Below are 26,375 nucleotides of genomic sequence, written 5' to 3' on the forward strand. Positions count from 1 at the left end.
ATTTATTTTTTTCTTTGTCCCGGGATAACTTGCGGGTTGCTCTTTGTCCTGGGGAGGTGGGGGGTAAAAAAAAAAGCTATCCGAGGGGCTCGCTCGCCTCGGCGGCAGGGGAAGCGCCGTGTTGTGAGAGCTTTCCACCTGATGCGTTGCATTTAGCGAAGCTGAAATATTCACACGCCGCGTCGGCTGACGGCTCCTATAGCCAAAGTCCCGGAAAAAAAAAAAAAAAAAAACCCAAACCCAAAATAAACTTATTTTTGTGCATATTAAAACCCAAACCGAACCCTGGCAGGTTGTTACCCTCCCCTTTCTAGGGCAGCGCTGCCTCTCTCCGGGCAAACCCCCTCAGTAACCGCAGGTTTGGGTTGATTCCTGACATTTGCGCTTCTTTTTGATTGGGTTGATAGAAATAATTGCACCTGGGTTGGAACATGGTTTTGGCCGGGCGGCCCTGCCAAGGGGAAAAGCCGCCCGACGGCTTCACCCTCTCAAATGCCCCCCGGGGGCCGGCAGCGGCCAGCCCCGGCCCCGGGCAGGGCTGGGACCCGGCGGGGCCGCCCCGGGGCCGCCCCGGGCTTTGGAGCGCAGGACCCGGCCTTTGAGTGCTTGAGGAATTTGGGGGCCCATCCTTCTTCCCCCGGCCCTTTACAGCCCCTCGTCCCCATGAAAATCAAAAGACCAAGGCTAAGGAGAGGGCTCTAAGCTCCGACACAGCAGGACTGGGTTTAAATCCAGGCGAGATTAACCCTTTGCTGAGCCGGCAAAGCTGCGGGCCCCGAGGGAGGGGAGCGCTGAATTTGTGGGGGCCGCTCTGGTGTCGCCTTCCCGGGGGACAGGGGTGGCTGCGGGGCTCCCGGGGCTCGGCGGGGCGGGGGCGGCTGGGCACCGTGCCTGGCCGGGGAGCGGGTTTGGGTGCGGAGGGGGGAGGCTGCGGCGGCAGAGCCCCGGAGATGCTGCAGCCTCCGCCGGGGGGGGCCCGGCCCTGGGGGGAGGCGGCAGGACGCGGTTGCCGTTGCGGGGAGGTGGGGGGGATCCACTCCGGCCCCTTTCACCCGTGGGCACAATTCTCGGCCTTTCCCACCTTTCCCTGGGAAATGCAACGGGGATGCGGGTTTGGGGACCGGCCGGGCTGGAGGGTGCAGCCGGGCGAACTTGGCCCTGGGTGCAAGCGGGGCCCGGCCCCGTGGCACGGATCCCCCCGGTTCCGTGCTTGGGGACCCTCCCCGGGATTTGGGCGGCAGCGCCGGCTCCTCCCGGGGCCTCCGGTACGGACCCGCCGGGCCGGGGATGCGGGGCACAGCGGGGAGCCGCGGCGGCTCGGAGCTCCCGGGGAAGCCCCGTCCCGTTCCCCCGGGGCCGCGGGGGCCAAACGCCGGCGAGCAGCGGGGGCTGGCGGCGTCGGGGCCGCCGATTTCGTTGTAAGCGCTCAGCGGCCCCAAAGCACCGCGTTTTCCCCCCAAAACGAGCGCGGGGAGAGGGAGGGGAGCGGGGCCGTGCGGGACCGTGCCCGAGGGTGCGCCCCGTCCGTGGGGCAGCGGGGCGGGATTTTCTGCCGGTTTCGTTGCTTTTTCGCCCTGCCTGGGGGCAGGTGCCCGGGTTTGGGTTTGCCTGAGCCGGTGCGCGGGTATATGTGTGTGTAAGCGTGTATATGCGTGTGCATGTGTGTGTGCTCGCCGCGTCCCTCCCTCCTCCAGCCACCCCACCCCCGGGGAGGGGAGGGGAGGGAGGGAGGGAAGAGGGGGGGGGGGCTCCGACGGCTCGCCTCGCTCCGGCAGCCCCAGTCTCTCCGCCAACGTCAGGGAGGTCATTAATAACCAATTAGGAGGGTCAATGAAGCTCATATATAGCCGGGCGGGAGCCGCCGAGCGGCACGGAGCCCGGCCCGCCGCCCGCGCCCCGCCGAGCCCGGCCCGCCCGCCGCCTCGCCCCCATGATGGGCTCGGTGCTGCCCGCCGAAGCCCTGGTGCTCAAGCCCGGGCTGAAGCCGCAGGGGCTCTCGCTGGCCGAGGTGATCACCTCCGACATCCTGCACAGCTTCCTCTACGGCCGCTGGAGAAACGTCCTGGGCGAGCAGCTCTTCGAGGAGAAGAGCAGCCCCAAGACCGCCTTCACGGCCGAGGTCCTGGCTCAGTCCTTCTCCGGAGGTGAGTGGCGGCCCCCGGCCCCCCCCCGGCCCCCCCCCGGCCCCGGGACCGGCCCCCGCCGCCCGGCTGCGGCCCCCGCCGCCCCGCTCTCCCCCGGGCGTGTAATAGCAGTTGACTGGGGAAGAAGGGTTTTAAATTCATTTGGTTAACTTGGGCTTGACCTGAGAAAGTTCCCACTTAAACCGCGGGCTGGGGGGGGCCGGGGCCGCCCCGCATTCAGCCGCCCCGGACAATATCTTTTCTCTCGCCCCGGCATCGCCGGGGCGTCCCGGCTCCCTTTTCCCCCTCTCGGATTTCTGTTCCTCTCTTAATTTACCATGAAGGCTAATTCCATTTCCATTCACGATATGTCAACCATCTCATCTCCCCATTTTGTAAGAGGAATTCCTGGGCCCTTTTAAACAAGCCCTTGCGCCATTCAGGCACAATGTACCGCTACAGCATTCCTAAAGGACTAATGAATTTAGAATTAGCAATTTCTTTCTAGTTGAGTTTAATGAATGCAGATCACTTTAACAGCATGACAAATTGCTGGATGGGCCGAAATAGACACCATTTAACCCCCTTTCTCAGCCCCGCTCCCTCGCCCAGCCCGGGCTGCTTTTCCCAGGTACCTCCTCAATGCCCCGGGGGGGAACCTTGTACCGCTTTGTAGGAGCTCGGCTGGGCGTTTAAAAGGCTCAGCCCCGGGATTTGGGCTGGGGCCGGGGCGGGGGTCCCCGCTGCCCCCCCTCCCGGGCACCCCGGCCCTTCCCCGCGGTGGGCTGGGAGGCGGCGGGTCCCTTTTCCGAGCCCGCTCCCGCCGCCCGCAGAGGTGCAGAAGCTGTCCAGCCTGGTGCTGCCGTCGGAAGTGATCATCGCCCAGAGCTCCATCCCCGGGGAAGGGCTCGGCATCTTCTCCAAGACCTGGATCAAGGCTGGTACCGAGATGGGACCGTTCACGGGCAGGGTCATCTCGCCGGAGCATGTGGACCTGTGCAAGAACAACAACCTCATGTGGGAGGTAACGACACCCTCCCCGTACCCCCAGCCCCGGCTGGCCCGAGGAGAGGCAGGGACGGGGTGCTGGGGCCCGGGGGCTTTGTCCTGTGCCCGCGTGCTGTCAGGCATCCTCCCCGTGCCTCAGTTTCCCCGTTCACGCAAAGATCTGGCAGGAGAAGGGCAAGGCTTCTTCAGCCCTCAGGGTGCAGCCAGCTCTCGGACAAGCCCCAAAACGCTGCTGCCCATGTCCCGTGCTGCAGGATCGCGCCCTGCCCTTCCCCGTCGTGGTGAAACACCCGGCTGGCAGCTGCCCGCACCGTGCATGGCGGGCGAAACCAGCTCTGCCCCGTCCCCCGCTTTGTCCCAGCCCCGGTGTGGGTAACCCCGAGTGAAGCCCCCCAAACGGGGGGATCTGAGCTGCCAGGACATCACGCATTAATGCCCACCTAGTAGAGGGGGTTTTCCTAATTTTTTTTTTCCCCACTGAGTGTCAGACTTGCATTTTTTAGTTATTATTAATTATTATTATAATTTTTATGCCTAATAGAAACTTGCCTCACCTTTCCTGCCACCCTGCCAAGCGTCTTTGCCTGAGGGCTGGGTCTGGCAGGCGCTTTCCTCCTCCACCCAGGGATGCCCCGCTCCTGTGGGCAGCTGCAGGAGGCTGAGGAGCCCCTTCGGGGCCGAGCTGCTGGAGGGGCTCTGCCGAAAGGGGGGATCGAGGCAGGGAGCTGGGTTACCCGGGTGGGCATGGGCTGGTGGGGCCAGCCGTGCCTGCCCAGCGAGAGCAGGGCACCCTTCCTCAGCCCCGCTGCGGATGCGCGGTCCAGCGCCATGAGCAGGAAGGGTTCAGGCAGCTCCCGGCCGCAGGCAGCGGCTCCCGGCTGCAGTCAGGGTCTCAGCCCCGAGGCTGAGGTGGCTTTGAGCTTGTCCTCGGCCGGAGACTTTATCCCAGAGGCAGGAGGTGGAGGGGCTCAGTCCGTTGCGGGCAGCATCGCTACCAACCGCTCTCTCCCCCTCCCAGGTCTTCAACGAAGATGGCACGGTGCGGTACTTCATTGATGCCAGCCAGGAGGACCACCGCAGCTGGATGACCTACATCAAATGTGCCCGGAATGAGCAGGAGCAGAACCTGGAGGTGGTCCAGATCGGGAACAGCATCTTCTACAAGGCCATTGAGGTAAGCGGGGCCGAGAGGCAGCCGGGCAGCCGCAGGAGGGGAGCAGGGTGCCGGGACCCCCCCACCCCACAGACCCTCCCTTGTTCTGTGGGCCATTGCTGGGGTGCCTGTGGGAGCACAGGGTGGCTTTGCTGTCACTGGCACCCAGATCCCCTGGGAAGGGCCATTGCAAGGGGTTTAGGGAGATCCCAGGGAGCAGCGAGTGGCCTTCCTCCTCTCTGTCCCCTTTCGGTGGGCTCATGGGGTGACGTGTGCTGAGCAGAGGGAGAGCAAACGCTGCCCAAGCTTGTTTTGGGGTGTAAAGCATGAAAAGAGCTGCAATCCTGGCCCAGCCGGGGCTTTGGGCAGGAGCGGGGTTTTGATGCTGTCTTGAAAAACAGGATTTTGTGCCGAACCTGCTTCTCTGTAGCAGGGAAAAATTTGGGGGGTTTCTGTGAAACCCAGGTGCTGAGTGCAGGCTGCACCTGACTCTGCACAGCTTTCGCCCAGGGGGTCACAAGCGGCTCTGGCTGTAAATGGAGCACGAGAGGGGGATCGGGGCTGCCGGAGCCAGGCAGGGAGCCGCAGAGCGGGCAGGGTGCGGCGCTGGCACAGCCGTGCCTTGGGCTGTCTGCAGCGGGCTGTGGGGAAGGGCCTCATCCTGCCTGCCTCATCCATGCGCTCCCTTACGAAGCGTTGGTGGGCACGGGCCCAGCGGGGAAGCAGGGATGGGCACTGGGTCCCAGGGCACAGGCTGCCGTGCTGCGGGGTGAAGGCTGGAGGTACCCCCATCCCACAGCTCCCCGCAGGAGATGCTGGAATGGAGGCTGGTGTCCAGCTCCCTGGCAACGTTGATGCTACATGCGTACAAGTCGCGCAGTGCCAGCGGTGTGATGGCGGGGACCAGCCCTGCTTGTGCACAGTGTCCCCACAACCCAACGCTGTTGCGGGTGGAGGAAGGTGGTAGCTCAGGGAGGTGTCCCTGTGCAGCTGCTTCAGCTTAGAGTCGTGAGAGGGAACATCTCCCACTCCGCTCCATCCCAGACCAGCACTGTGGGACCGTCCCTCTCCAGTATCGGGGCTGGAGTCTCGCACGCTCAGGAGGGTGGGCTCCCGTGGCTGCTTGCAGTTGGGAGAGGGTCTTAGCTGGGACAGAGCACAAGTGCCCGCTGGTTCCGTGGGCAGGGGCAGCTCCCCGGATCTATCTGGGCTCCTGCGCTGGCTTACAGAGGAGCAGATGCTTAAATGCTCCATGGCACAGGACCACGGCTCAATCCTGCACTGAGCCAGCATTGGGGCTGGGTTTAGGATGGCCGCAGCGGGATGGGAAAGGCGAGTGGGTGGGTAAGAAGAGAACAGGTATTTTCTGCTGCGGGAGGGTCCTGTGTGCCACCTCAGGGCTCTGCCGCCTTTCCCCGTGCAGCGCTGCAAGAGCCCCAAGTGCTTCTGTGCTGCTCTCCCCATCCTGGACACCCCTCCATAGGCTTCAGCCGTACCTGGTTTTAAGACCCGATATTCTTGTGGGCAGCTGTGCCTGTTGTGACAGCAGCTTAATTGCTTTTTATTACTGCTCTTAAATTATACAAAGAAGTAAAATAATTCCAGGTAGCCATGGTGTAATTAGGAATACAGCCATGTTTCTCACACCTTGTGCGTGCATGGACGATGGGGCAGGTGAGCCGATATTTGGGGAGGTGCATGTAGAGGCCCCGTACCGTCGCAGTCAATCTGCAGGCTTGCTCCCGGGGCTGAAGCACCGAGTGCCAGAGCAGGATGAGTTTAATTCCCTCAGCACAAGCAGCAAAGTTGAAATGTTGAGAGTGCTGAGGCCTGGGTGATGGGGAGGTGAAAGTGGTGAGGAAGGGTGCGTGCTGTCACACTGCGGCGTGCTCCCGGGCACGGCAGGCGCCCGGCGGTGCTGCTGCTCCTGCTGCCACCGGGTCGGCATGGGTCCCTCCGTGCCAGAGGAGCAGAAGGGGCCGGGGCTTTCCATGTGAAGGGAAGGGAAGCATGGAGTGTGTGAGGAGCTGGGTCACAACCGGGCGCGACAAGTCAAGGATCTGCGTCTTTCCTGGGCTTCCCGTTCCCGCCTGTGCAACACGCCTGCAGGCACGTGTGCATGCACGCCTGCAGTCCAAAATCCATCTCTTGTTCAAACTCACTGGGGTTTGCACCCAACAAGAAAAGGAAAAGCAAGAAAAGATTTTCCTTTTGTGGGTCTCTCTCTCCGCTTGCTAATCCCCTAGCGTGGAGTCGTGGGCACACAAACGCAGCATCTCCGACCCATGCGAGCTCCCCGCTTGTTACCCACGCTCCTGCCTTGTTGCCTCCCTCACCACAAACCCTTGGACGGAGAGCGCAGCATCAGGATACGCAAACACCGATCGGATCTTAGCGGCGCCCGCTCTCAGCAGCACGTGCGTCCATGCACGGGTGCTGTCACCCTCCATCCCCTCCGCAGCCTCCTGCCTCCGCCCGCAGCATCCCCTCCCCGGCGGGCACCGAGAGCTGCCTGGCTCCCGTCGCTCTGCACCCACCTCTGCTGCACCGCGACTCCAGCACAATATCCCTGAGGATGCTTTTCTTAGGATGCCTTTCTCACTTACCCACGACAAAATCAGATTTAGTGGGTGCCTTTTTCACTATTTGCCTTAATATTTTTACATGCTTTGCCCGTTCCTGCCCTTACTTGCTAGTTTGTTTTTTTTTTTTTTTTTTCCCCGTCCTCTTCCTCAGCAATTTCAGGTTGCCGCTGCTGGAAAATAAAGTGAGGGCAGTGAGTTTTGGCCTTTGATCTGAAGGCCATGAGATTCCTGGGGGGGGGCAATTTAAATTGCTTTGGGGTGCATGCACGTGGGTGCTCACCCGCTGCTGGCATATGTACACCAGCTCCAGCAGAATATAGACATGCATGCACACGTGCAATGTGTTTTATCCTTTTGGCAATATTTTATTCTATTTGCTTGTATTAAAAATAACTCATTTTCTGTTAAGAGAAAATGACACCAAGAAACAGCACCAGTTTGGGATGAGAAATGATATCAGCTTCTCCTGCCTCCCTCCCAAATTCCTACTCTGCAGCCCCAGACGGACACTTAAACATATGAAGCCAAATTCCCACTGCTTTCAGGTGCTTAAAACTAGGTACATTTTCAGTGCTTACGTGATCTAACTTAAGATCTGTGTTTCATGCGGATGATGCTTTTCTTGGACTACTCTGGGTATGGAAAGCTGTCCTCTGAAACGGGGGACTTTCCCATTTCTAAATTAGGTTCTTAACACTAGGGACCTGCAAGGGAAAAATATGTGTATTTTTTTTATTAAGTGATGTTGTTATCAGTGTTGCCTGAAGCAGCTGCTCCGGTGTGAGAGCATCCATCCTCCCAGCCACGGCTGCTTCACGTGGGGTGGCTTGAACGGCGTTCCCAGGCTGCTCGCTCCGGCCGCCCCGGCAGAGCAGGAACATAATGGGAACAACAGGGGAAGAAGAAGTGCCATCGTTTCAGGGAAACAGGGGCAGGGGTAGTGCAGAGCCCTTTCCTGGCCCTATAGATCTCCTTGGGCTGTTGCAGGCACCGGGGCTTTGGTCTGGGATGTAGGCAGCATCTTGCACCCGAGCCATGCTCTCCTATAGCAGCACCCGAGCTCTCCTCTGATCCCCGGGCTGGCGAGTCCTGCACGGGTGCATCTGCATTTCCACCTGCTAAAATAAGCCCCGGCGGGGCTGGGTGGGAGATGCTGCCTGTGCCCTACAGCAGGAGGGTGCCAACGGCTCCGTCCAGAGCCGAAACGCTCTGCAGGAGCACTGAGCCAGGGCTCTGTGTCATGGCTCCCTGCTTTGGTCTCTGTCCCTTGTGCCTTGCTGCAGTTCCTGAGTCCACAAATGGCTTATTTCTCCGTGTGCCTCCGTGTCCTTGTCTCCCTGAGCTGCAGGGACCTCTGGGTCCGTCACTCCAGAGGCCCCAGCTCTGTCTGTGTGCTCTGTAGCTGCTTATTTGCCTGTCACATTTGTGGCCCAGCCTGGGGGAGACCCCGGTGCCGGTTTGTGCTGGTGGTGGATGGTGCTGAGCCGTGCCATTGCCTCCAGCACTGCAGCCTGGGCTGTGCTGTGCCTGCCTGGGGGGTGCTGGGGACCGCTGGCAGGTCCCAGACGGCAGCAGGGTCTGGCAGGAGATGGGGTATGGCCAGTGCAGGTCTGAAGTGACTGGCGGAGGATGCACAGGGAGCCATTCACCGTCCCCTGCTGACACCCCTTTCTGTATCTCTCTTTTTAGATGATTCCTCCAGACCAAGAGCTGCTGGTCTGGTACGGGAACTCCCACAACACCTTCCTGGGCATCCCGGGTGTGCCAGGGCTGGAAGAGGAGCAGAAGAAGAACAAACATGGTAGGTAACAACGGAAACAGCCGTGGGTGCAGCATCTCTGCCCGTTCTCCGTTCACCCTGTCCCCAGCCCTGAGGCCCTGTAGTGGGCATGGGGCAGGGAAACCCCAGGGGATATGTCAGATCCCCCAGCTCTCTGGGGAGAAACACACAGACTATGAGGCAGATCCATACAGCCTGAGCAGGTCCTCAGTAATTTGAGGGGTGGCCTCCGGGCTGGTTTGCCCACGGCTATTGCTGGTGTGGTGGCCAGCAGTCGCTGCCTGACCCAGCCGGGCAGGGAGGAGCAGGGCAGACGTGTGAGCGGGAGGAAAGCAGCCCCAATGCACTGCGAAACGCTGAGTGGATGCAGCTGCCTATGTCCCCACTCTGTATTTAACAGATCTTTCCCCAAATCACCATCGCAGGAGGCTTTTCTCTCCCGGAGCTTTTGCTCTCTGCTTGAATGGTCGTTCCTCGAGGTGCTCCTCTGTGGGCAGGCACCAGAGCTCTCGGGCACTTTTAGGGGATGCTGTGTTCAGAGCCAGACCCCATCTGTGCTCCCCAGCCCCGCTCCTTGTTCTGAAAGAGCTGGGCCGGAGCCCGGTGGAGCAGGGGGAGAAGCCGGGACCAACGCAGGGACGGCGTGCTGCTGCCGAAGGGCCCAGGCTGGAGGCCAGGGCAGCGCGGCCGTGGGCTGGGGGTTCCTGTGCTCACTCGCTCCAGCTCTACTTGCAGCCTGGGGAGGAGAAAAGCGCTTTTTGTGCCCGTCTACGGGGGAGACAGGTCAGCTTGAGTTTTCCCCCTCACCTATATTTGGGTGAGCCCGTTCCCAACTCTGGCCCCGTCCCAAAGCCCAAAGTGCCAGCCTGCAGCCCCGCTCTGCCCGGGATGGGGGTCTCTGCTCATGGGCATCCTCAGCGGGCAGAGGAGCCAGCATGGGGCCATGGGGTGGTTATTTAGGACAGTCGGCATCTTGGGGGCTTGGGGGTGAGCTGCTGTGCCGGAGGGCAGTGCCTGACCGTCCCCTGTTGTCCCCAGAGGATTTCCACGCGGTGGAGACGGGGGCCAGCACAACGGGACGCATGCGCTGCGTCATCTGCCACCGCGGCTTCAACTCCCGCAGCAACCTGCGCTCCCACATGCGCATCCACACCCTGGACAAGCCCTTCGTGTGCCGCTTCTGCAACCGTCGCTTCAGCCAGTCCTCCACCCTCCGCAACCACGTCCGCTTGCACACCGGCGAGCGTCCCTACAAGTGCCAGGTTTGCCAAAGTGCCTACTCCCAGCTCGCTGGGCTGCGGGCACACCAGAAAAGCGCCCGTCATCGGCCCCCCAACGCCTCCCTGCAGGCTCACTCGCCGGCTCTGCCCGTGCCCCATCCCGCCTCCCTGGCCCATCACATCCCCACCATGGTGCTGTGAAGCCCTGGCGCGGCAGCAGGTTTTCGGACAGCAAAGACTGGCGCTGAGACATGCGATGAACTGGGGGGTGTTGGCCCTTGGCAGAGCTGGGGGGCAGAGGCAGGGCTGCTTTCAGCGTTGAAGGGGATGTGCTGGTTTATTTTTGGAGCATCGGGGGTTGGCAGGCTGTTCAGTGAGCGAGGGGACCCCCCCAGCTCTGCAAGCCGCAGCCGCATCGTGGGGGATCCTCCCCGGGGAGATGCGGTGCAGGGTGTGCTGCTGGTCCCCGGGGCTGGCAGGGGGAGAGGAGCGAGGGGACGCGGCAGGACGTCCTGCGTGGATTTGCTGGTGCACTGGGCGAGGGCTGGGGCAGCCTAAAAGCTGGGCCTGGATGAGTCGCGCCTGGGTTTTACAGATAATTTGATGGAAAGAAAAATTGCTCTTATCCTTCCTTCTGCGCTCCAGCGAGTGTCCAGCAGGCACATGCGCCCCGTTGAAAGGCTGGCACAGCCCTGTTGCGGCCACCTCCATTCATGCCCGTTTACCCCTGGGGCAGCTTTGGCCCTGGTGGCTCTTTCCAAGGGACACATTTCCCTCCTCGGGAGCCCTGATTTAGCAAACGGTTGCATTTCCCCCCCAAAATCCCCTTGCCTGCCCTCCTCCAGCCCGAGCCACGCGTTGGGGTTTGCCCGACACCTCCGAGCGATGCCACGGGCAGAGGGGACAGGCCCTGTGCCACAGGGACACCCCCAGCACGATGTGCCGGCTGGAAATGCCCATCCACAGGCAGGTTTTGTAGGGGACCCTGTGCTCTGCCAGGCTGTGCCTGCTCCAGCCCGGGGAGCATCATCGCTCCTCATCGCTCCCCATCGCTCCCCGCAGCCGTGAGGGAACATTTCGGCTGCTAATTCTGCTGCCTGCTGGGGACAGAGAAAACCCGTCCCTGGGCCAGCTCTGTCCCCAAGGACAACTCTAAGCGCCCTCTGGAGTCCTGCCACATGCCAGAGGAGGGCTGTGTATCATAAAGCTTAAAAGAAGGTATTCTAATATTAATTATAAGTCTAAGATGTATAAAGTTCTCACAAACTGTGTTTTACTTCCAGAAAAAAAAACAAAAAACAAACAACTGTCACTTTAACTTTGTAAATATTTATGTAAACATTATTTACAGAACTTTGATATTATATATTATTTGATTGTATATGTACACAGTGTAAATACATTTGTACCTCTCTCTTGTATTCTAAATAAAAATTACTTGGAACATTTATCATTTAGAAGATGGACAGTTTGGAGAGCTTTATTTCGCTCTGTGCCGGGGGAGGGATGGAGGAGCGGGGATGAGCGACTGTTTAGACTGGTACAAGGTGAATAAAGGGGTGCAGCACCGTCTGTTGGACCAAACAGAGTGGCTGGGGCGAGGAAAGATGGGCTTTGGGCCACAGAAGCCCTTTTCAGGTGCGGAGGAGAAGGGGTGAGCGCTGGCAAACCAGGGAGCGGGTGGCGTTACCTGGCCTGGTACCCCCCCGTCTCCCCGTGTGCAGCCTCTATCTGAAGGAAGAGCTCTGGGTGTCCTTTGGTATCTTCCATGGATTAAGGGTCACCTTGCAGCTGTGAGGGGCTTCAGGTGCAACTCTTACTTGAAAGAACAACGTTTGATTTTGGTCCTGAGGAAGCAAAGCGTTTGCTGGAGGTCGTCGCTGGCTTCTTGCTCCTTGGTATTTTCTCAGCGGCTCTGAAAGTCCAACTGGTGTTGGAATTAAATGAGTAAAACTTCCACACGAGGGTATTATTTACCATTGGAACAGCTTTGCCGAGGGAAGGGGTAAATTCCTCGGCGATGTTTAAGCCAAGCCTAAGCGCCGTCCTGGCGTAACAGCGAGGGGAACAACTCGTGTGCGCACACGGGCACCCCCAGAAAACGGGAGGCGCTGCTTCCCTCCAGGGCAAACGCCCCCGCCGCCCGCAGTGCGGCCCCCCGAAGCGGGGTGCGGGGGGCGCAGGGAGCGGCCGCCTTCCCCGCCCGGCCCCGCGGCCCGCCCCGGCCGGGCTGAGGCGCCTTGCCCGCACTAAACATGGCCCCCCCTCTCCCTTCGGATCCCAACGCAGTGAAGCCCACGATTCCCTTTCCCGCCAGGAACCAAAATGGCCGCCCAGCAGCCTCACGGTTTTCCCATCGCCGCTGTCCTCACTCAAGATGGCGGCGGCGGCGGCGCTTCAGGCGCGCTCTCGCCAGCAGCCAACATGGCGGGCGGAAGGCGAGTGCGGACGGGATCGGCGGCGCCGCGCCGCCCGCACTCAAGATGGCGGCCATCACCATGCGGCTGCCGGTGGCTCGCAGGGCGGTGGGGCCGAGCGCGCCCCGGGGCGGCGAGAAGCACCTGGTGGCGCCGGGGGACACCATCACCACGGACACGGGCTACATGAGGTGGGGGCAGCGGCGGGGCGGGGGGACGCGGGCCGGCCGGCCTCGGGCTCTCCTCAGGCGGCCACTCTCTCCGCAGGGGCCACGGCACCTACGTGGAAGAGGAGAAGCTCATCGCCTCGGTGGCCGGCGCCGTGGAGAGGGTGAACAAGCTGGTGTGCGTCAAAGCGCTGAAGACCAGGTGAGCGTGGGCGCCTCACCCGCGCAGGGAGCGGGAAGCCCGCCATCTGCGCTGCGCGAGGGCTGGGCCCTTTTCCGGGGAGGACGAGGCGTTTGACGGGCTGCGCTCTCTCTGTCCCGCTCCCAGGTACAACGGCGAAGTTGGCGATATCGTGGTCGGGAGGATCACGGAGGTAAAGCTGGAGTTTGCTGACCTGCGGTGGAGGAGGAGGGTGGCCCGCTGGCCGGCTGCCAGGCTGGCGTGTCCCGGTCCGATCCGGAGTGCTTCTGACGTTCCTGAATCACATTCGTGTCCCTGCACTGAGGCCCTGCGAGTGCCTGGGTTTTAAACAAGATGAGGTGGAAGCAGTCGGCAGAGCTGTCTGCTCCTGCAGGCTCAGCTGGCTGCAGGACCTCCCGCTCTGCTGAAGAGCTTCTGTTCAATTTTTGAGTGTATATCAAATTATTTTTCTTCTCCAGGTTCAGCAGAAACGATGGAAAGTGGAAACGAATTCCAGGCTCGATTCAGTCCTGCTGCTGTCGTCTATGAATTTACCTGGTGGGGAGCTGGTGAGTGTAGCTCACGCAGAGCGGTGCCACAGCCCTGTCGTCTTGCGCTGCCGTGGCAGAAGCTGGGGCACTGGGAAGCTGGAAAGCCCTGGAGCCCTTCCCACAGTCAGCACAAGGGTAGCGCTGGGTTTTGTGGGTGGGTCTGTAGTGCTGCGATATCTTTAACTCTTAGTGTTATTTAACATAAACACATCAGGGATCTAAAGATGTGCTAGTCTGCCTGATTTTCCTTTGGTGACCAGATTACGTTTTGCATGGCATCCTAAGGTCCCCCCGCAATGTAGGTATTAACTGATGTTTTCTCATCCTGAGCTACACGTAACTTTTTTTTTGTGCATTTCAGAGAAGGAGATCAGCAGAAGATGAGCTTGCCATGAGGGACTATCTGCAGGAAGGGGACCTCATCAGCGTATCCTTCTGCTGCTTGCACTCAGACAGAAGAGCCAAGGGTGTGGGGAGAACAGCCAGACCTCAGCTAGTCTGTCTGGTCGTGAGAGCTCTCCGCCGGGGGCAGCCGGCGGCTGTTGGCACTGGGCAGCATTAGGGACCTTGTTTCCTTAAGTGGCACTGACAGGCGGAAGTCCAGTCTGTATTTTCTGATGGGGCTGTCTCACTGCACACCCGGAGTCTGAAATATGGGAAGGTAAGTTCAAAAGCACTCAGTCTTGGCCTAATTCTGCTCCAGTTCACTTGTATAAGGCCTTTTGGAGGGATTTTTAAGAAAAAAGCTCTGGAGTAGAGCAGGATGTCATTATAACCCATTCCTGCAGGTTCGGAAGAATCTTAGCTCCTACATGGGGGCACTGAGCAGAGTTTCCCCAAAGCAGAGGGAGTGCCCTTGAGTTGCCCTTTGAGCTGCTGCTCTCCCTGTCCACAATTACAGCCTGTGAGTCCCGTTTCCCCCACTAGCTGCTTGGGAATTAAGCCTTGGGGAGAAAAATCTTCTGCCTCAAACTTCATCACTACTCTTCTGCAGGCCATTGCCCCTGTGACTTGTTTCTCTCTCCAGGGCTCTATTTTAGGCTTTATGCAGTTGGCATTTATCTCTGGTTTTGTGCACTGAAATAAGCCAAGGGGCCATTGGAGCGTACACTGCAGTTTGGGATTACCAGACCAAGGGTATTAGCACTTAAAAGATGAAAGCAAAGTGTGCTTATTGCACAAAGGGTGAAGGACAGCGACTGGATTAAGAGGGAGAGTGTTCTGCTAAATTGGGCCTCTCACTTCTCATTTTTCTGCAGGGATGGTTGATGTGTAGTTACGATCAAGATATTATTAACATTTGCGCTAAGCACTTAGAGTATTCTTCATCTTCAAAGGACTGCACAGGCATTAGCTAATCCTCCCAGCACTCCCAGAGGCAAACAGGTCTTATATTCACTGTTTCACAGGAAAAGGTGCTAAAATTGACTGGTTCCTAGACCAGAAGCGGAGTGCATGTCGGTGATTTGATGTTATCTACGGTGGCTCATGTCTCTCATGCTGTGTCTCGTGGTCTCCTCTTCAGCTTGGCCAGGGTGTGCTCGTTCAGGTCTCGCCCTCCCTTGTGAAACGCCAGAAGACTCACTTCCACGACTTGCCCTGCGGTGCATCTGTGATCCTCGGCAACAACGGTTTCATCTGGATCTACCCAACGCCAGAGCAGAAAGATGAAGAGGCAGGAGGCTTCACCACCAACTTGGAGGTGAGGGTTCAGGGAAGATGAACTTTCTCCTGCCAACGATGTTTTGTTAGTCAGAGGCACGTGAATAACCTAAGACTTTCAAGATTCAGTATTAGGTTCATGGCAAAGCTTTTTTACAGTAAACTTGCGTTATTTCCCAGTGTATTCATCTCTATTTCCTCTGTCCTTCCTCAGCCGGTTCCCTTGTCTGACCGGGAGGTGATCTCACGGCTCCGAAACTGCATCGTGGCTCTGGTCACTCAGAAGTTGATGCTCTTCGACACCAGCATCCTGTATTGCTATGAAGCATCCCTTCCTCATCAGGTACAGAAACCGGTGTTGTTTACTTTATTCCACACTGTGGGGAGGGGGTGGAAAGGCGACATCAGTTGCTGCTGAAGTTGGTAAGTTAGGTGGTCGGGCTTCCTTTCGGCTTCCCAAAGGATCCTGTAGTAAGTGACAATATGAACCTCCTCCCTTCTGCATAACATAAATTGCCTGGCACGTTTTCAGGGATAGTTTGAAGGGTTCTGCCTCTGGCAAAGCCCAACTAGTCCTGTAGAGAAATAGTTCATTTTTTTTGATATGTATCCCTTGCTGGGATTATGGACCCTCTGTGATTCCTGTGAAAATTATGTTAAATTTGGGATTGTATGAGGATAAGGTGCACTTTCAGAACAAATGAAAAAGCAAGTGTCATGTCTCGTACAGAGACCGGTCTTCTGTTTTTATCCACATCTTGCACTGCTGGAAGGTGCTCTCAATTTGACCTCTTGCTGTACAGCTTTTCTCTGTGATTTCTGCCAGCACGATCACTGGCAATTCTCTTCTCATAAATGGCTAAGATCTGAATTATCTTCTGCCTTCATTCGCAGTGGCAGCCTACTCAGCTAGGTGGGATGTTCTTTTGAACTATACTTCTGTTTAAGTCGTCTCTTCTCTTCCCAAATACTCGTGTGTGTCCTTCAGGAAAGATTAGGAGTTGTCAGTAGCATCTCCTTTGGTTTCTTATGGTCTCTGTATGAATTGCTAACTCTGGCAAAGTTGACTTTACTTTGGACACTCTGCCACGATAGTCTCATTTGACGGCAACCCTCTAAACTCGCTTGCTGCTCGTTGCTGCGTGCCAGGGACCCTTGTCCCCACAGAGCGTGCGATAGTAGTAGTTGCTTTTTGGTGCCAATGTTACTCTTCTTTCCACTCCAGATCAAGGACATTCTCAAACCAGAGGTGATGGAGGAGATCGTTCTGGAAACCCGACAGAGGTTGCTGGATCTGGAGGGATAGGGCACGTGGCCAGAAGCAGTCATTTGAAGTCCCAGCATGGCAGCTTTTGATTCTCAGTACTTTTTTTTTTTTTTTTCCTCCAGTGTTCTGGTCCCCAACATTCATTCCATGCTTCAGAAACCACCAAAATTCCTCATTTTAACTCCTGGGATACCTCCTGAGCCCTTTTAAGTACAATAGTACTAAATAGTACTTAAGTACAATAGCCTTTTAGTGCAGCAGCCTGAAAAATTGATATCTGACCTTTATGAAGATGCAGGCGCAGCTGGGACATATAGCACGTGTTGCTGTGTCTGGTGCCCCTGAACTTTGTGCAGAATGATAGAGAGGATGTGTTCTGTGATGTTTCTCTCTCCCCAAAGGCTTTCTAAATGGTTTTCATTTTTGTTTACTGTGATATAGATCTGCCAGTCTGTCCTCTGACTGAGAGCTCTTGTTTTTCCCTTTAAGACGGCAGATCGCAGGTACAGGTCTTTAGAGGCCAGGAGTATCCACACCCTTGCTAACCACATTTTGGGTCTGGCTGTTCGTGGCTTCTATGTTTCAAGGGTATGAGACTGGATGTGGCATGATGTGAGTGTCCACATGAGCCAGGAGCCATGGGCAAGCAGTGTCTTCTCAGTCTGTGTGCATCCTGCTGTTCCCTTTTTTTTATGCCTGATGTGGTGAGCTCCTCCTCTGAGGAGGCTCCAGTATTATTTTCTATTAAATATTTTACATTTCAATAAATGTTTTGAGACAGCTCAGTCATTCAGGAGTGTGTACATTGGCTTGTCTTTCTCCAGAATGAATTGGGTCTAGCTTGAGAGCTGTGGTTGGCTCAAGTTTCCTTGTGCCAGGACACTCAGAATGGTTGCAATGTCCTGGTGTCTCCTCTTCAGCTGTTGCTCCTCATCCCATTAAAGCAGGACTTGACCTTCCTCTTCAGCGTATCTTCTGTGCAGAGTTCCTCTGTGAGTAGATTGCCTGGCATTGCTCACGGTGGCTCTCTCAACATTGCTTCCCTGCAGGATCCCATGGAGAGGTGAGTCATGCAGCAGCTGTGTCTGGGGGATGATGGGGAGCCCAGTAAGACACTGGTGAAGATCCTCAGGCCAGTGGTTAGAGGCGGGCATGCTGAGCCAGATGTTGGCAATCAGTCACTTGCCTTCTCTGTACAGAATGGGTGCGATGCTTTCCTTGGGACATCCTCTCAGATCTCTGGTGCTATATTAGAGCCGTTTGTATTATATATGTATTCTGTGTATATATTGTATTTGTATTGTATTAGAGCTGCTTGCACCACAGTGCTGTAATTCTTTAAAAAAAAAAAAAAAAAAAAAAAAAAAAAAAAAAAGGCAAAATGTCTGCCCTAATTGTCCCTGAATCTAATTCTAACGTTGCAAATTCTCATGCTTGCCCCAGGCAAAAGGAAAAATTATTTGCTCAATCTTTTCTTGGGAACTAGAAATACCCTTCGTTGCAGACTGCTCTGCCTGCGGTCTAGAGTAAGCACTAGGTGGCAGCTTCGGATCGTGTTTGTAGTATTTCTCTTCCCTGGCAGCTCTGCCTCATTGCCCTGCCAAATAGCAAAGGCTGGATGTCTGCTACCTAAATACTAGAGCATTATGGAGCTCAGTGGCTAAGGACAAGCAAGGACATGGTTAATCCATTCTGCTGCTGCACAACTCAAACTTCTGCCTGTGCTGCCTCTCTAAAATAATACCTAACTTCCTGGGGATATTGGTGGGATGCTCCACACAAGACCTGGGAATTCTTATTTTTGAGTTTTATGAGGATTCCCTAATAAGCATTGCAACAATCACATCCTCAAGATGACTTGGGAAATTGAAAACTAAAGCTTGATGGTGACACTTCCAGGTCTGTGCACGAGGCTGGTAGCAGCATTATCCACATCTCTGTGGACAGGAACAGTGCAAAAAGGCTAAAAGCTTTAGCAGCCTCTACATCTTTCAATTAGAAAAGTACCTCTTTTTTTCCCTACCCAATTGCTGTAGTTTAGCAGCTGCTTATCTTATTACCATATGGGGAGATTCGGGGATTTCTGCTATGAGGTTCTAAGTATAAGCAGATTGGGGATATACAAGCAATGAGATAAAGTATCTTATGTTCCCTTTTTTTAAAGCGTTTTTGAAGGCTGATGGAGAGGTCTTTATTTAATCTAGCAGATCTCTTTGCATCTCTGCCACTTAAGTTTAAACAACTTTATGTCAGTTAAAGGGCAAAGGGGTGAAGAGACTGTACCTTACTACCACCCAGAGAGAGCTGATAGCTGGAAACGGTTCTGCTGAACAGGTACATGAATGCAAAATGCTTCTCTGTCCTCAAGCAACCTCTCTGCAGGCATCTAACAGGCCAGAAAGGGGTTGGGGGGCTTACGAGGCTCTTGAAAGTGCTGTTGGTAATGTGGTGGAAACGTGCTGAGGAAGTGTGCTCTGGAGGTGGTTAATTCAGAGCTGGATCATGCTCCTGGGTGCCGAGCATAAGCTGTCAGACCTGCAAGGTGAGACAGTGCCAGGTTCTCATAACACAGATCTTAGGAAAAGGGTGCTGATCTCTCTACAGCAGGCTGCGTGGGCTGCACAGCTGAGTTGTTATATATTTTTTTTTTTCTTTTCGTCTCTCTTTTTTTTTTTTTTTTTTTTTTTTTTTTTTCCCCTCTACATAGCAGTCTTTAAAACCATGGTCTATTTCCAGGCTTCTTATGCCAGCCCTCTCTCCCCATTGTGAACCTTTTTTGGTCATTTATGCTCAATAAATGAGTATACAACCTGGAAAACAATGAGCTCAAGATCTGGACTGCTTCAGCTCTGAGCTTTCTGATTCCTCCTGTTGCTACAGCATTCCTGGTATTTTGGCCTTGGGGATGTATTAAATGGGAGAGAGTATGTGACTCATCCAGTTCCCGTGCTCCGGAATACCTGGCACTGTTTTTAAGCCTGGGAACAAGAGCACCAGCTGGTCAGGTTTGGTTATGGACCTCTGCTGATGGGTGGGGGCAACTGAAGGTCCCGGTATTTTCCTCCCTGGCCACGAGGGGTCATTACCGTTCTTCTGCAAATTCAGGCAGGGCTTTGCCAAGCCCAGACCTAAATTCTGTACAAAGCTTCAGCGAGGGCATTGCTGGCAGTTCTGCAGCCCTGTTAAGCAGCGCTTTGCAAGCCAGCAGGTGACAAGAGATGAGAGCGACAGACTTGTGTGAGGAGGGAGAAACTTCCTGAGCAGTTTCAAAGGTGTCTAAGAAAGGTACCAGGCCAGCTGCCAGTTACTGGTGATTTGGCTGAATCCCTGTGACTTAGAATCATAGAATTGTTAAGGTTGGGAAAGACCCTTAAGATCATCGAGTCCAACCGTTAACCCAGCACTGCCAAGCCCAGCACTAACCCATCTCCCTAAGTGCCACATCAACACGTCTTTTAAATACCTCCAGGGATGGGGACTCAACCCCTGCCCTGGGCAGCCTGTGCCAGTGCCTGACTGCCCTTTCGGTGAAGAAGTTTTTCCTAATATCCAACTAAACCTCCCCTGGCGCAGTTTGAGGCCGTTCCTTCTTGTCCTATCGCTTGTTACTGGGGAGAAGAGACCGACCCCCACCTCGCTACAGCCTCTTTTCAGGTAGCTGTAGAGAGCGATGAGGGCTCCCCTCAGCCTCCTCTTCTCCAGGCTGAGCCCCCCCAGCTCCCTCAGCCGCTCCTCATAAGACTTGTTCTCTAGACCCTAGACTTCTTGCTCTCTTGATGAATGTTGAGGGCCACCAGTGCTCATCCATCTCGAAAGCAACCGGGTGTGCTGCTGGGGCTCACGGTTCCCATATGGAGAGGCTTCGAGTATCGCTGTTTGGTCGTGACCCACAAGATGGCAAATGACTTTTCCTCAGAGATGAGCGAGGAGTCAGACGGGGTCTGGGAGAGGCTCTGGCGTCTCGGGTAGGTGGGGGAGCCGGGGCCCCTTTTTCCGTAGGTGGGTCTGCACGGGACTATGGGCAGGCTATATAAAAAATGCTTTTGAAACGGGAAGTGCTCGAGATGTAAAGGACTCCTCCAGCAAAAGCAGTGTCCTCTTGAATTCTTGAAATAGTCTGTGGGATTTTGCTAGGCAACTTTAAGCAGGAAGGGTGAAAAGGAAGAAACTACGGCTTCTCTGGTTTAAGAAAAAAAACATAGTTGAAGTGGTGTGGGAAAAACCTAATAAGTGTTCATTTTTATATGGGGAACTAAAACGCCCATGCAGGCATTAAAACAGCTTAATTCGATTTGATTTCTTTGGTCACCAGTGCCTGACGGCGTGGAGTCTGTTTGTAAACCAGCTGTAGCACCTGCCTGTGCTGCTTACGCCTGGGTTAATAGATGGCACAGACGTGCTTGAAAGTGGAGCTAGTAAATGGTTCCCTTGCTGGTGAGTGCTGCCTGCAGAAACGAGAACACAAAATCACTCGTCTGTAGAAGTAATTTTCCTGTTTCTTGGTGGCCGTGTTTGATTCATGTCCTACTATGAGGAATGGCAACCCCTCCCTTTACTCCCAGTAATAACCACTGGGATTTTAAATTTGTGCTAATGGGTTATTAATCCAATTACTGCTGCTTATTATGTTACTTCTGTATCATCCGCACGCAGTTTTGCTGTTCAGTTGAAGTGAATGGTATAAATACAAAGCTTTGAGCAGACCCTAGAAGATATTGAAACCCCACTGAGATTATAGGCAGTCTTGAAATGGTTGTCTCAGGTTCCTGAGGATTGCTGATTAATATGCTAAGGTTTATTATTTGGTAAAGAGGTTGAAGCTTTAAGATATTGTTATGGAGGAAACATCACTGCAGCTGTGGGGCGTAAAACCCCACACTTAATTGGAGGTCTTAATAAATAACTTAATAAAAGAAACAGTCTGTAGATTTTTTTTTTTATTTATTCTGCATTCACACAATCTTTCTGTCTCTGTCTTCTCTAATAATTTCTGAACCCACTGGGAAGCTTCAAGTTTGTTAACATGAAACAATCATGTTCACAGAAACTGGCAGCAGGGTAGAGGACAGAAAATATAATACCCTTCAGGAAGGAAAAGAGGGCAGATTTCTTGCTACGATATTTGGGAGTGACCAGCTGGCCCATCTGTCTGTGTATAGCCCCAGATTATCTACAGCACTGCTTTGGGAAATGGGAAATGCTTTCGGAGCAACTGCTGAGTGGAAAGAGGTTGGGGACTGCTGGCAAAGAACCTGCCCCGCTTTGCTGCTTATGGCTGCAAAGCGTCAGAAGCAATACCTGACTGTTGACCTGAATAATAAATTCACCTAGTCTGTTAAATAAAAAGTAAGCACGTTCATTTGTATAGATCTCAGGTGAGGCAGGGAGAAGCGTATATACAGCCTGTATTGTCCAGAACACGAGTCCTGCTTATTTGCGTATTTTGGTCAAGGTCTTCTGAGTACCGCGGACCTGTGGTAGTCTTCTGGAGTTCACTCTGCTTCGGCCCTGCCATGGTAGGAGAGATTTATCCAGGATGCTCCAGTCAGACCCAGAAGGGAGTAACTTTTTCAGTAAAGGATGGTTGGTATTGTTTTTTGTAACCAGTTTCTCTCAGGCTGCTCGGCCTGTGTTGACAGACAGCTTTGTTTCCTCAGTTTCCTTCAATCCGTGGGAGCTGAGCAGGGGGTTAGATCACAGCAGTGAGCAGCTCATCTCCATTGCTGAGATAAACCTCAAGAAATTCTGCTGAGTTCAAGAGACGTGACCCTGGATTTGTCTCGGCATAATGTACCAGAATTTCTCTCTCTTGCGTGTGTGTAGAACAAACAGCCTCAGTCCCTGCAACTTGAGTCTCTGATGGAGAAATGCAATAGAAAAGGTTTGGGATCAGTCTCCTGGCTAAGAATTAGTGGTGTAAGAGCAGACCGGCACAGCAGAGGTGGAGGGTCCCGTAGGGCCGTATGAAGTACTACATTTCAGATGGTATTGTTGGGAAGATGAAAAATACAGTCTGCCAGGGACCTTGAATATGGCTTAGGAGACATGGAGTACGTTTGGATTTGTCACAAGGGAGGAGTCAGTATAAACAAGCCGCTCTGTGTCCAGATGGTTACCCTGAGCAGGAGGCTACTGCACAAAATTGCATTTGTGTGTTCCCCCGTTGTTGAGTGGGAGCAACCACAGACCTTTGACCAAAGCACCCTGACCTCAAGCTGCTGCCTCAACCCCCTTCTATTCCCAAGGTGAACTGGAGAACGTACGAGAAACTAAATATCTTCAGCGTCACCGTCTGTGCTCTTCAGCTCAGGGAACGCTCGTGCTGCACATCTAAGGGCGCCACCGTGCAGGCTGAAGAATTTGGGGGTTTAACTTCATCGTTGTACCAAATGGTGCCCGAAAGTAGATCAATAAAATACTTGTTTTATTGTCACGTTCATTGGCCTCTATGGCTGGTTTTGGTATCAAGTTCTGCATGTGCTCTGACAGCATCAATAAGGAAGTGAAGTCCTTTGTGTAAGCGGGGTGACTGATCCCTGGTTGTGGAAAAGCTGACGGCTGTGCACACAGCCGGCCCAGTAAGGATCTCTTCTTCCCTGTCCGTCTCTGCAAGAAATCCAGGGTCCAGAGCTGGCCAGGGGCCTCAAGGCCCATGCGCAGGAGGGGGTCTCTAGCTGGCTTGAGGGCCAGCGAGCTCTCCTTGTCAGATCCAGGGGAAAACAACTTGGGTGGCCCTTGCAAAGGGGTAAGGGATTCACCATGAGCTTTCTGGGTCCTTGGCTAGCATTTGTTAGTGATGTTATACTAGCAAATCCCTCTTCCACCTGTCATTTCCACCATCTTCCCCTTCATCCCACTCCCCTCATGGCTCCCCTTCAGTTCCCCTCATCTTCCCCTTCGTGCCCTCTCCATCCACCTCACCTTCCCCTCAGACCCCTTCATGGCACCCCCGTTTCCCTCACGGCTTCACCCTGGAGACATCCTCCTGTCCCCCAGCACCCTGTTCCTTCATCCGCCCCCCCACTCCCCTCATGGCTCCCCTCACCTTCACCCCCCCTTCTCCTCACGGTCCCACCAACCCCTGCTCGGCCCCCTCACAGGTTTCCCCGCCATCTCCTCAGGGCCTTCCCCCTCGGAGCCCCCTCACGGCCCCGGCTGCCCTCGCTGCCCCACACCGCCCCGCTTCCCCCGTGGAAAGGCTCCCGTCATGGCGGCGGGCGCGGCGCCCGGCCAGGGCCGGCAGCGGGAGCGGGCAGCGGCCGGGCCGGGCGGGAGGCGGGGGCGGCGGAGGAGGAGGGGCCGGAAGGGGATGTGACCGCCCGCCCCGCCGGCCGGGGACGGGGCTGCGCCGCGCCGGGGGTTCCGGGATCTCCCTCGCCGCCTGCAGCCGCCCCCCGCCGCTCTCGCTCCGCACCGCGGGTGCCCCCGGCGGCAGCCCCCGGGGTACCCCCTCCGCCCTGCGGCCCTTCGTTCTCCTCCTCCTGCCAGGCCTGGCGGGGCCCCCCCTGGGCGTGCGGCCGCCCGGCCCCGCCGCCCCCCGCCCGGCCCCCTCCGCGCGTCCCGCCGCGCCCGGGCCGGGCTCCACCCCGCTGCCGCTGCCCGCCCGGGCCTTGCCCGCCGCCGGCCTCCCCCGCGGGGATGCAGCCGGCCCGGTCACCCCCGCTTGACCTCTTCTGGCTGCTGTGCAGGAACCGGCCTCCCGGAGCGCGTCCCCGGCCTCGCACCCCGTCCCCGGCGCCGGGCTCCGCCTGAGGCGGGAGGCAGGCCGGGAGGGCAGCCACCTGCGCCGGCCCGGCGGCCCCAGCGTTGCTTCGACGCCACCATGGCCCCCCAGGCCCCGCCGGCCCGCTTCGCCTCCGCCGGTGTGCGGGAGAGGTAGCGGCGGTGCGGGCGGCCCGAGGCCTGCGATGGGAGAAGGCGAGGCGCTGTGAGGCCGGACCGCAGGTGCCCCCCGTCCCGTTCCCTTGCCCCAAGGAGCGTGTGGAGCCTGCCGGGCCCGGAGCTGCCTCTGCCGCGCCTTGCGAGCTGGCATGGTTTCAGCGTACTTGATCCTGCTCGACTTCAACGATACTTGAAGCCAAATACGTGGCTCTTTGGCCTTTGCTAACTCAATGCTATGCAAAAGAAAAGGAGGAAAAAAAAAGAAACCTTGACACTGGTTGCAGTGGGAATGGCTGTTTCCTGCCCTGGGTGAGCCTACATGTGGTTTCTTGCTTGTGAGACGAACTAATTCTCCTTTACCCGGTGGAAGACGCACTACATATGGCAACCTGAAACTTTGGTAACTCTTGGTCATTGCTAAGCAGTTGGAACTTGTACTCATTTTTTTTTGCGTAAAGTCACCTAAGGAGCCTTGTTGCCATCTTCAAAAGCATTGGAGGGATCTGCACTTGTCTTAATTCTTCACCTCAAGTGACTTTATCACGCAGCGAGTGCAACCAGCGCACCCACCTTAAATACGCTCTCCTTCAAAGCTCCTTCCCAACCTGGAAGATCAGGGATCACAGACTTCTTCAAAAACTTCTCGTCCTGGGAAAGGCTGCCCATAGTTACTTTATGGGGCAGCAGCCTGGAAAAGTTCTTGGGGACCAAAGGAGGCCAAGTCTGCCTGCCCTGCACTTTATCAAAGGAGCAGGGAAGAAGGAGTCATCGAGGCATGGGGGCCCACACTGTAATGTCTTCGTTGAACATGGTAAGAGGTTTCTATTGGTATTTCTTTTGGTTTAGTTTTGATTTGCCGAGCTGGATGCAATATGGATTTATTCAAGGGCATGGCGCAGATACAGAGGTACTGTACTTTATGAAAGTCTTGTTTTCTCTCCCTTGCTTCTTAAGGCAAATCCTCTGTGATTGTTTATTAAGAAAATACTTAACTTGGGTCCGATTGCTTGAAACCTGGGCAGAGGTTATTACACAGCTGAACGCAAAATACGAGGAAGTAACTTTTTAATGTACAAGTTTCTTATTTCTGCCTTAGATATGTTCCGTTCAAAGTCTGGGAAAGTGTTTCATCCTTTTCGAGTTGTCTGTTTTGTAGATATAAACTAAGCACACCTGATGGTGATGGTCAGTGATAAGTGTTCTTTAATTTATGAAAGGGACTCTGCTACTTGGGGGGAAAAATAGGCTTCTTTTGGAAAGTTTGTGGATACTGCTGTTGTGACGACTGGTTGGAATAAAATAGTTTCTTGTTAATTTGCATGGTGTGTTTACAGCACCTCGGGTTAGTGGCTTCTCATAGCTGGTTAAGCCTTCATCTCATGCTGCGATGGATTTAAGTGCTAGAGGCTAAAAGTGGCCAAGCTAGGGGTACAGCAACCCTGTCACCTGCTCGTCTTCCACAAATAAGAGGGACCTGAGAATTTCAGGAAAAAAGCTGAGTGAAAAGCTCAGTAGGAGCCAGAGGTAGGTTTAGTAACTTTCAAATGTTGGGTTGGTTTTTTTTTTTTTTTTTCCTTCTATTAAAAAAAATTACTAAAGAAATTATAAACTGAAGGCATCTCTACAAAAGTGAGATGCAGAAATGTGTTGTTCCATTAAAACTTTTTGGAGTAATCCTTGCATTTGCATAATGCCCTTTCAGTTCCAATGTTCTGTGAGAAGACATGCTACTGGCCGCTATCTTCCGCTGGAGAATGGGATTTTGACAAAGCTTCTTCAACAGTTTTGTCCTCTCGAGGAAGTTTATCTGTGAACAAAAGAAAACTGCATTTATAATCATCATATAATTAAAAATTGAAATATTTGCTGTGTCTGAGAGCGCAATCTAGTAGTTAATAGAAAAGTTTTGATTCAGTTCTGTTTTAGCTGGCCTTTGCTTTCAAACTTTCTCTCATCCTTTGTTTCTAGAAGGGACCAAGAAATCCTGTGCAGTGCTCAGCACAGACACAGACAGAGATGCTGTGTATGTACTACTGTGTTGAAATGTTGTTTTGAGTTACATCAGTGTTATTTCTTCTGATTTCCCCCACAATGTTTGTGCGCTGAGGTTATTTGGAAATGGAAGGTAGTTAAGAGAAGGTTAGAGAATGTAAGGGCTAACTTGGCCCTCTGATGATAAACCCACGGCTGGCTTTTTCCAAGCTCTGCTTTCAGTCCTGTGACATACCCACTCCTCCACCCCCAGTTTGGTTGCTGCTTTTACTACTTTGGACAGAGTTTCAAGGTCAGATGAGATACAGTGAGAGCGCCGACTGCAAGCAGTACAATATTCTACCTACCTTCGGTGTTTTGATGTAGTAGAAGAGCCAGAAATGCTCCT

At 54.9% G+C, this 26,375-nt stretch overlaps 3 protein-coding genes across 3 annotated transcripts in view; all 3 read left to right on the plus strand.

Moving 5' to 3' along the window:
- Positions 1 to 1,930: 1,930 nt before the first annotated feature.
- PRDM12 (PR/SET domain 12) lies at positions 1,931 to 10,206 on the plus strand. Its single transcript, XM_087753238.1, has 5 exons — positions 1,931 to 2,144; positions 2,957 to 3,147; positions 4,150 to 4,305; positions 8,559 to 8,670; positions 9,688 to 10,206. The coding sequence occupies exons 1-5, from the start codon at positions 1,931 to 1,933 to the stop codon at positions 10,068 to 10,070; spliced, it is 1,056 nt and encodes a 351-aa protein (XP_087609364.1). The 3' UTR covers positions 10,071 to 10,206.
- A 2,030-nt stretch (positions 10,207 to 12,236) lies between these two features.
- EXOSC2 (exosome component 2) lies at positions 12,237 to 16,899 on the plus strand. The gene is made up of 9 exons (XM_087753237.1): positions 12,237 to 12,477; positions 12,554 to 12,655; positions 12,782 to 12,827; positions 13,114 to 13,203; positions 13,547 to 13,612; positions 13,778 to 13,846; positions 14,711 to 14,887; positions 15,062 to 15,190; positions 16,073 to 16,899. Exons 1-9 carry the CDS (start codon positions 12,353 to 12,355, stop codon positions 16,151 to 16,153), a joined length of 885 nt encoding a protein of 294 aa, XP_087609363.1. The 5' UTR covers positions 12,237 to 12,352; the 3' UTR covers positions 16,154 to 16,899.
- A 6,811-nt stretch (positions 16,900 to 23,710) lies between these two features.
- ABL1 (ABL proto-oncogene 1, non-receptor tyrosine kinase) overlaps positions 23,711 to 26,375 on the plus strand; it is an 83,445-nt gene continuing 80,780 nt past the window's right edge. Inside the window, exon 1 of the mRNA XM_009476960.2 lies at positions 23,711 to 24,806. Coding sequence (XP_009475235.2) covers positions 24,671 to 24,806 — 136 coding nt within the window. The 5' untranslated portion in view covers positions 23,711 to 24,670. The remainder of the gene's footprint in view (positions 24,807 to 26,375) is intronic.

Source organism: Nipponia nippon, unplaced genomic scaffold, assembly GCF_047370975.1.
Source record: "Nipponia nippon isolate SJK-2023a ecotype South Korea unplaced genomic scaffold, ASM4737097v1 scaffold_16, whole genome shotgun sequence".
Taxonomy (NCBI): Eukaryota; Metazoa; Chordata; class Aves; order Pelecaniformes; family Threskiornithidae; genus Nipponia; species Nipponia nippon.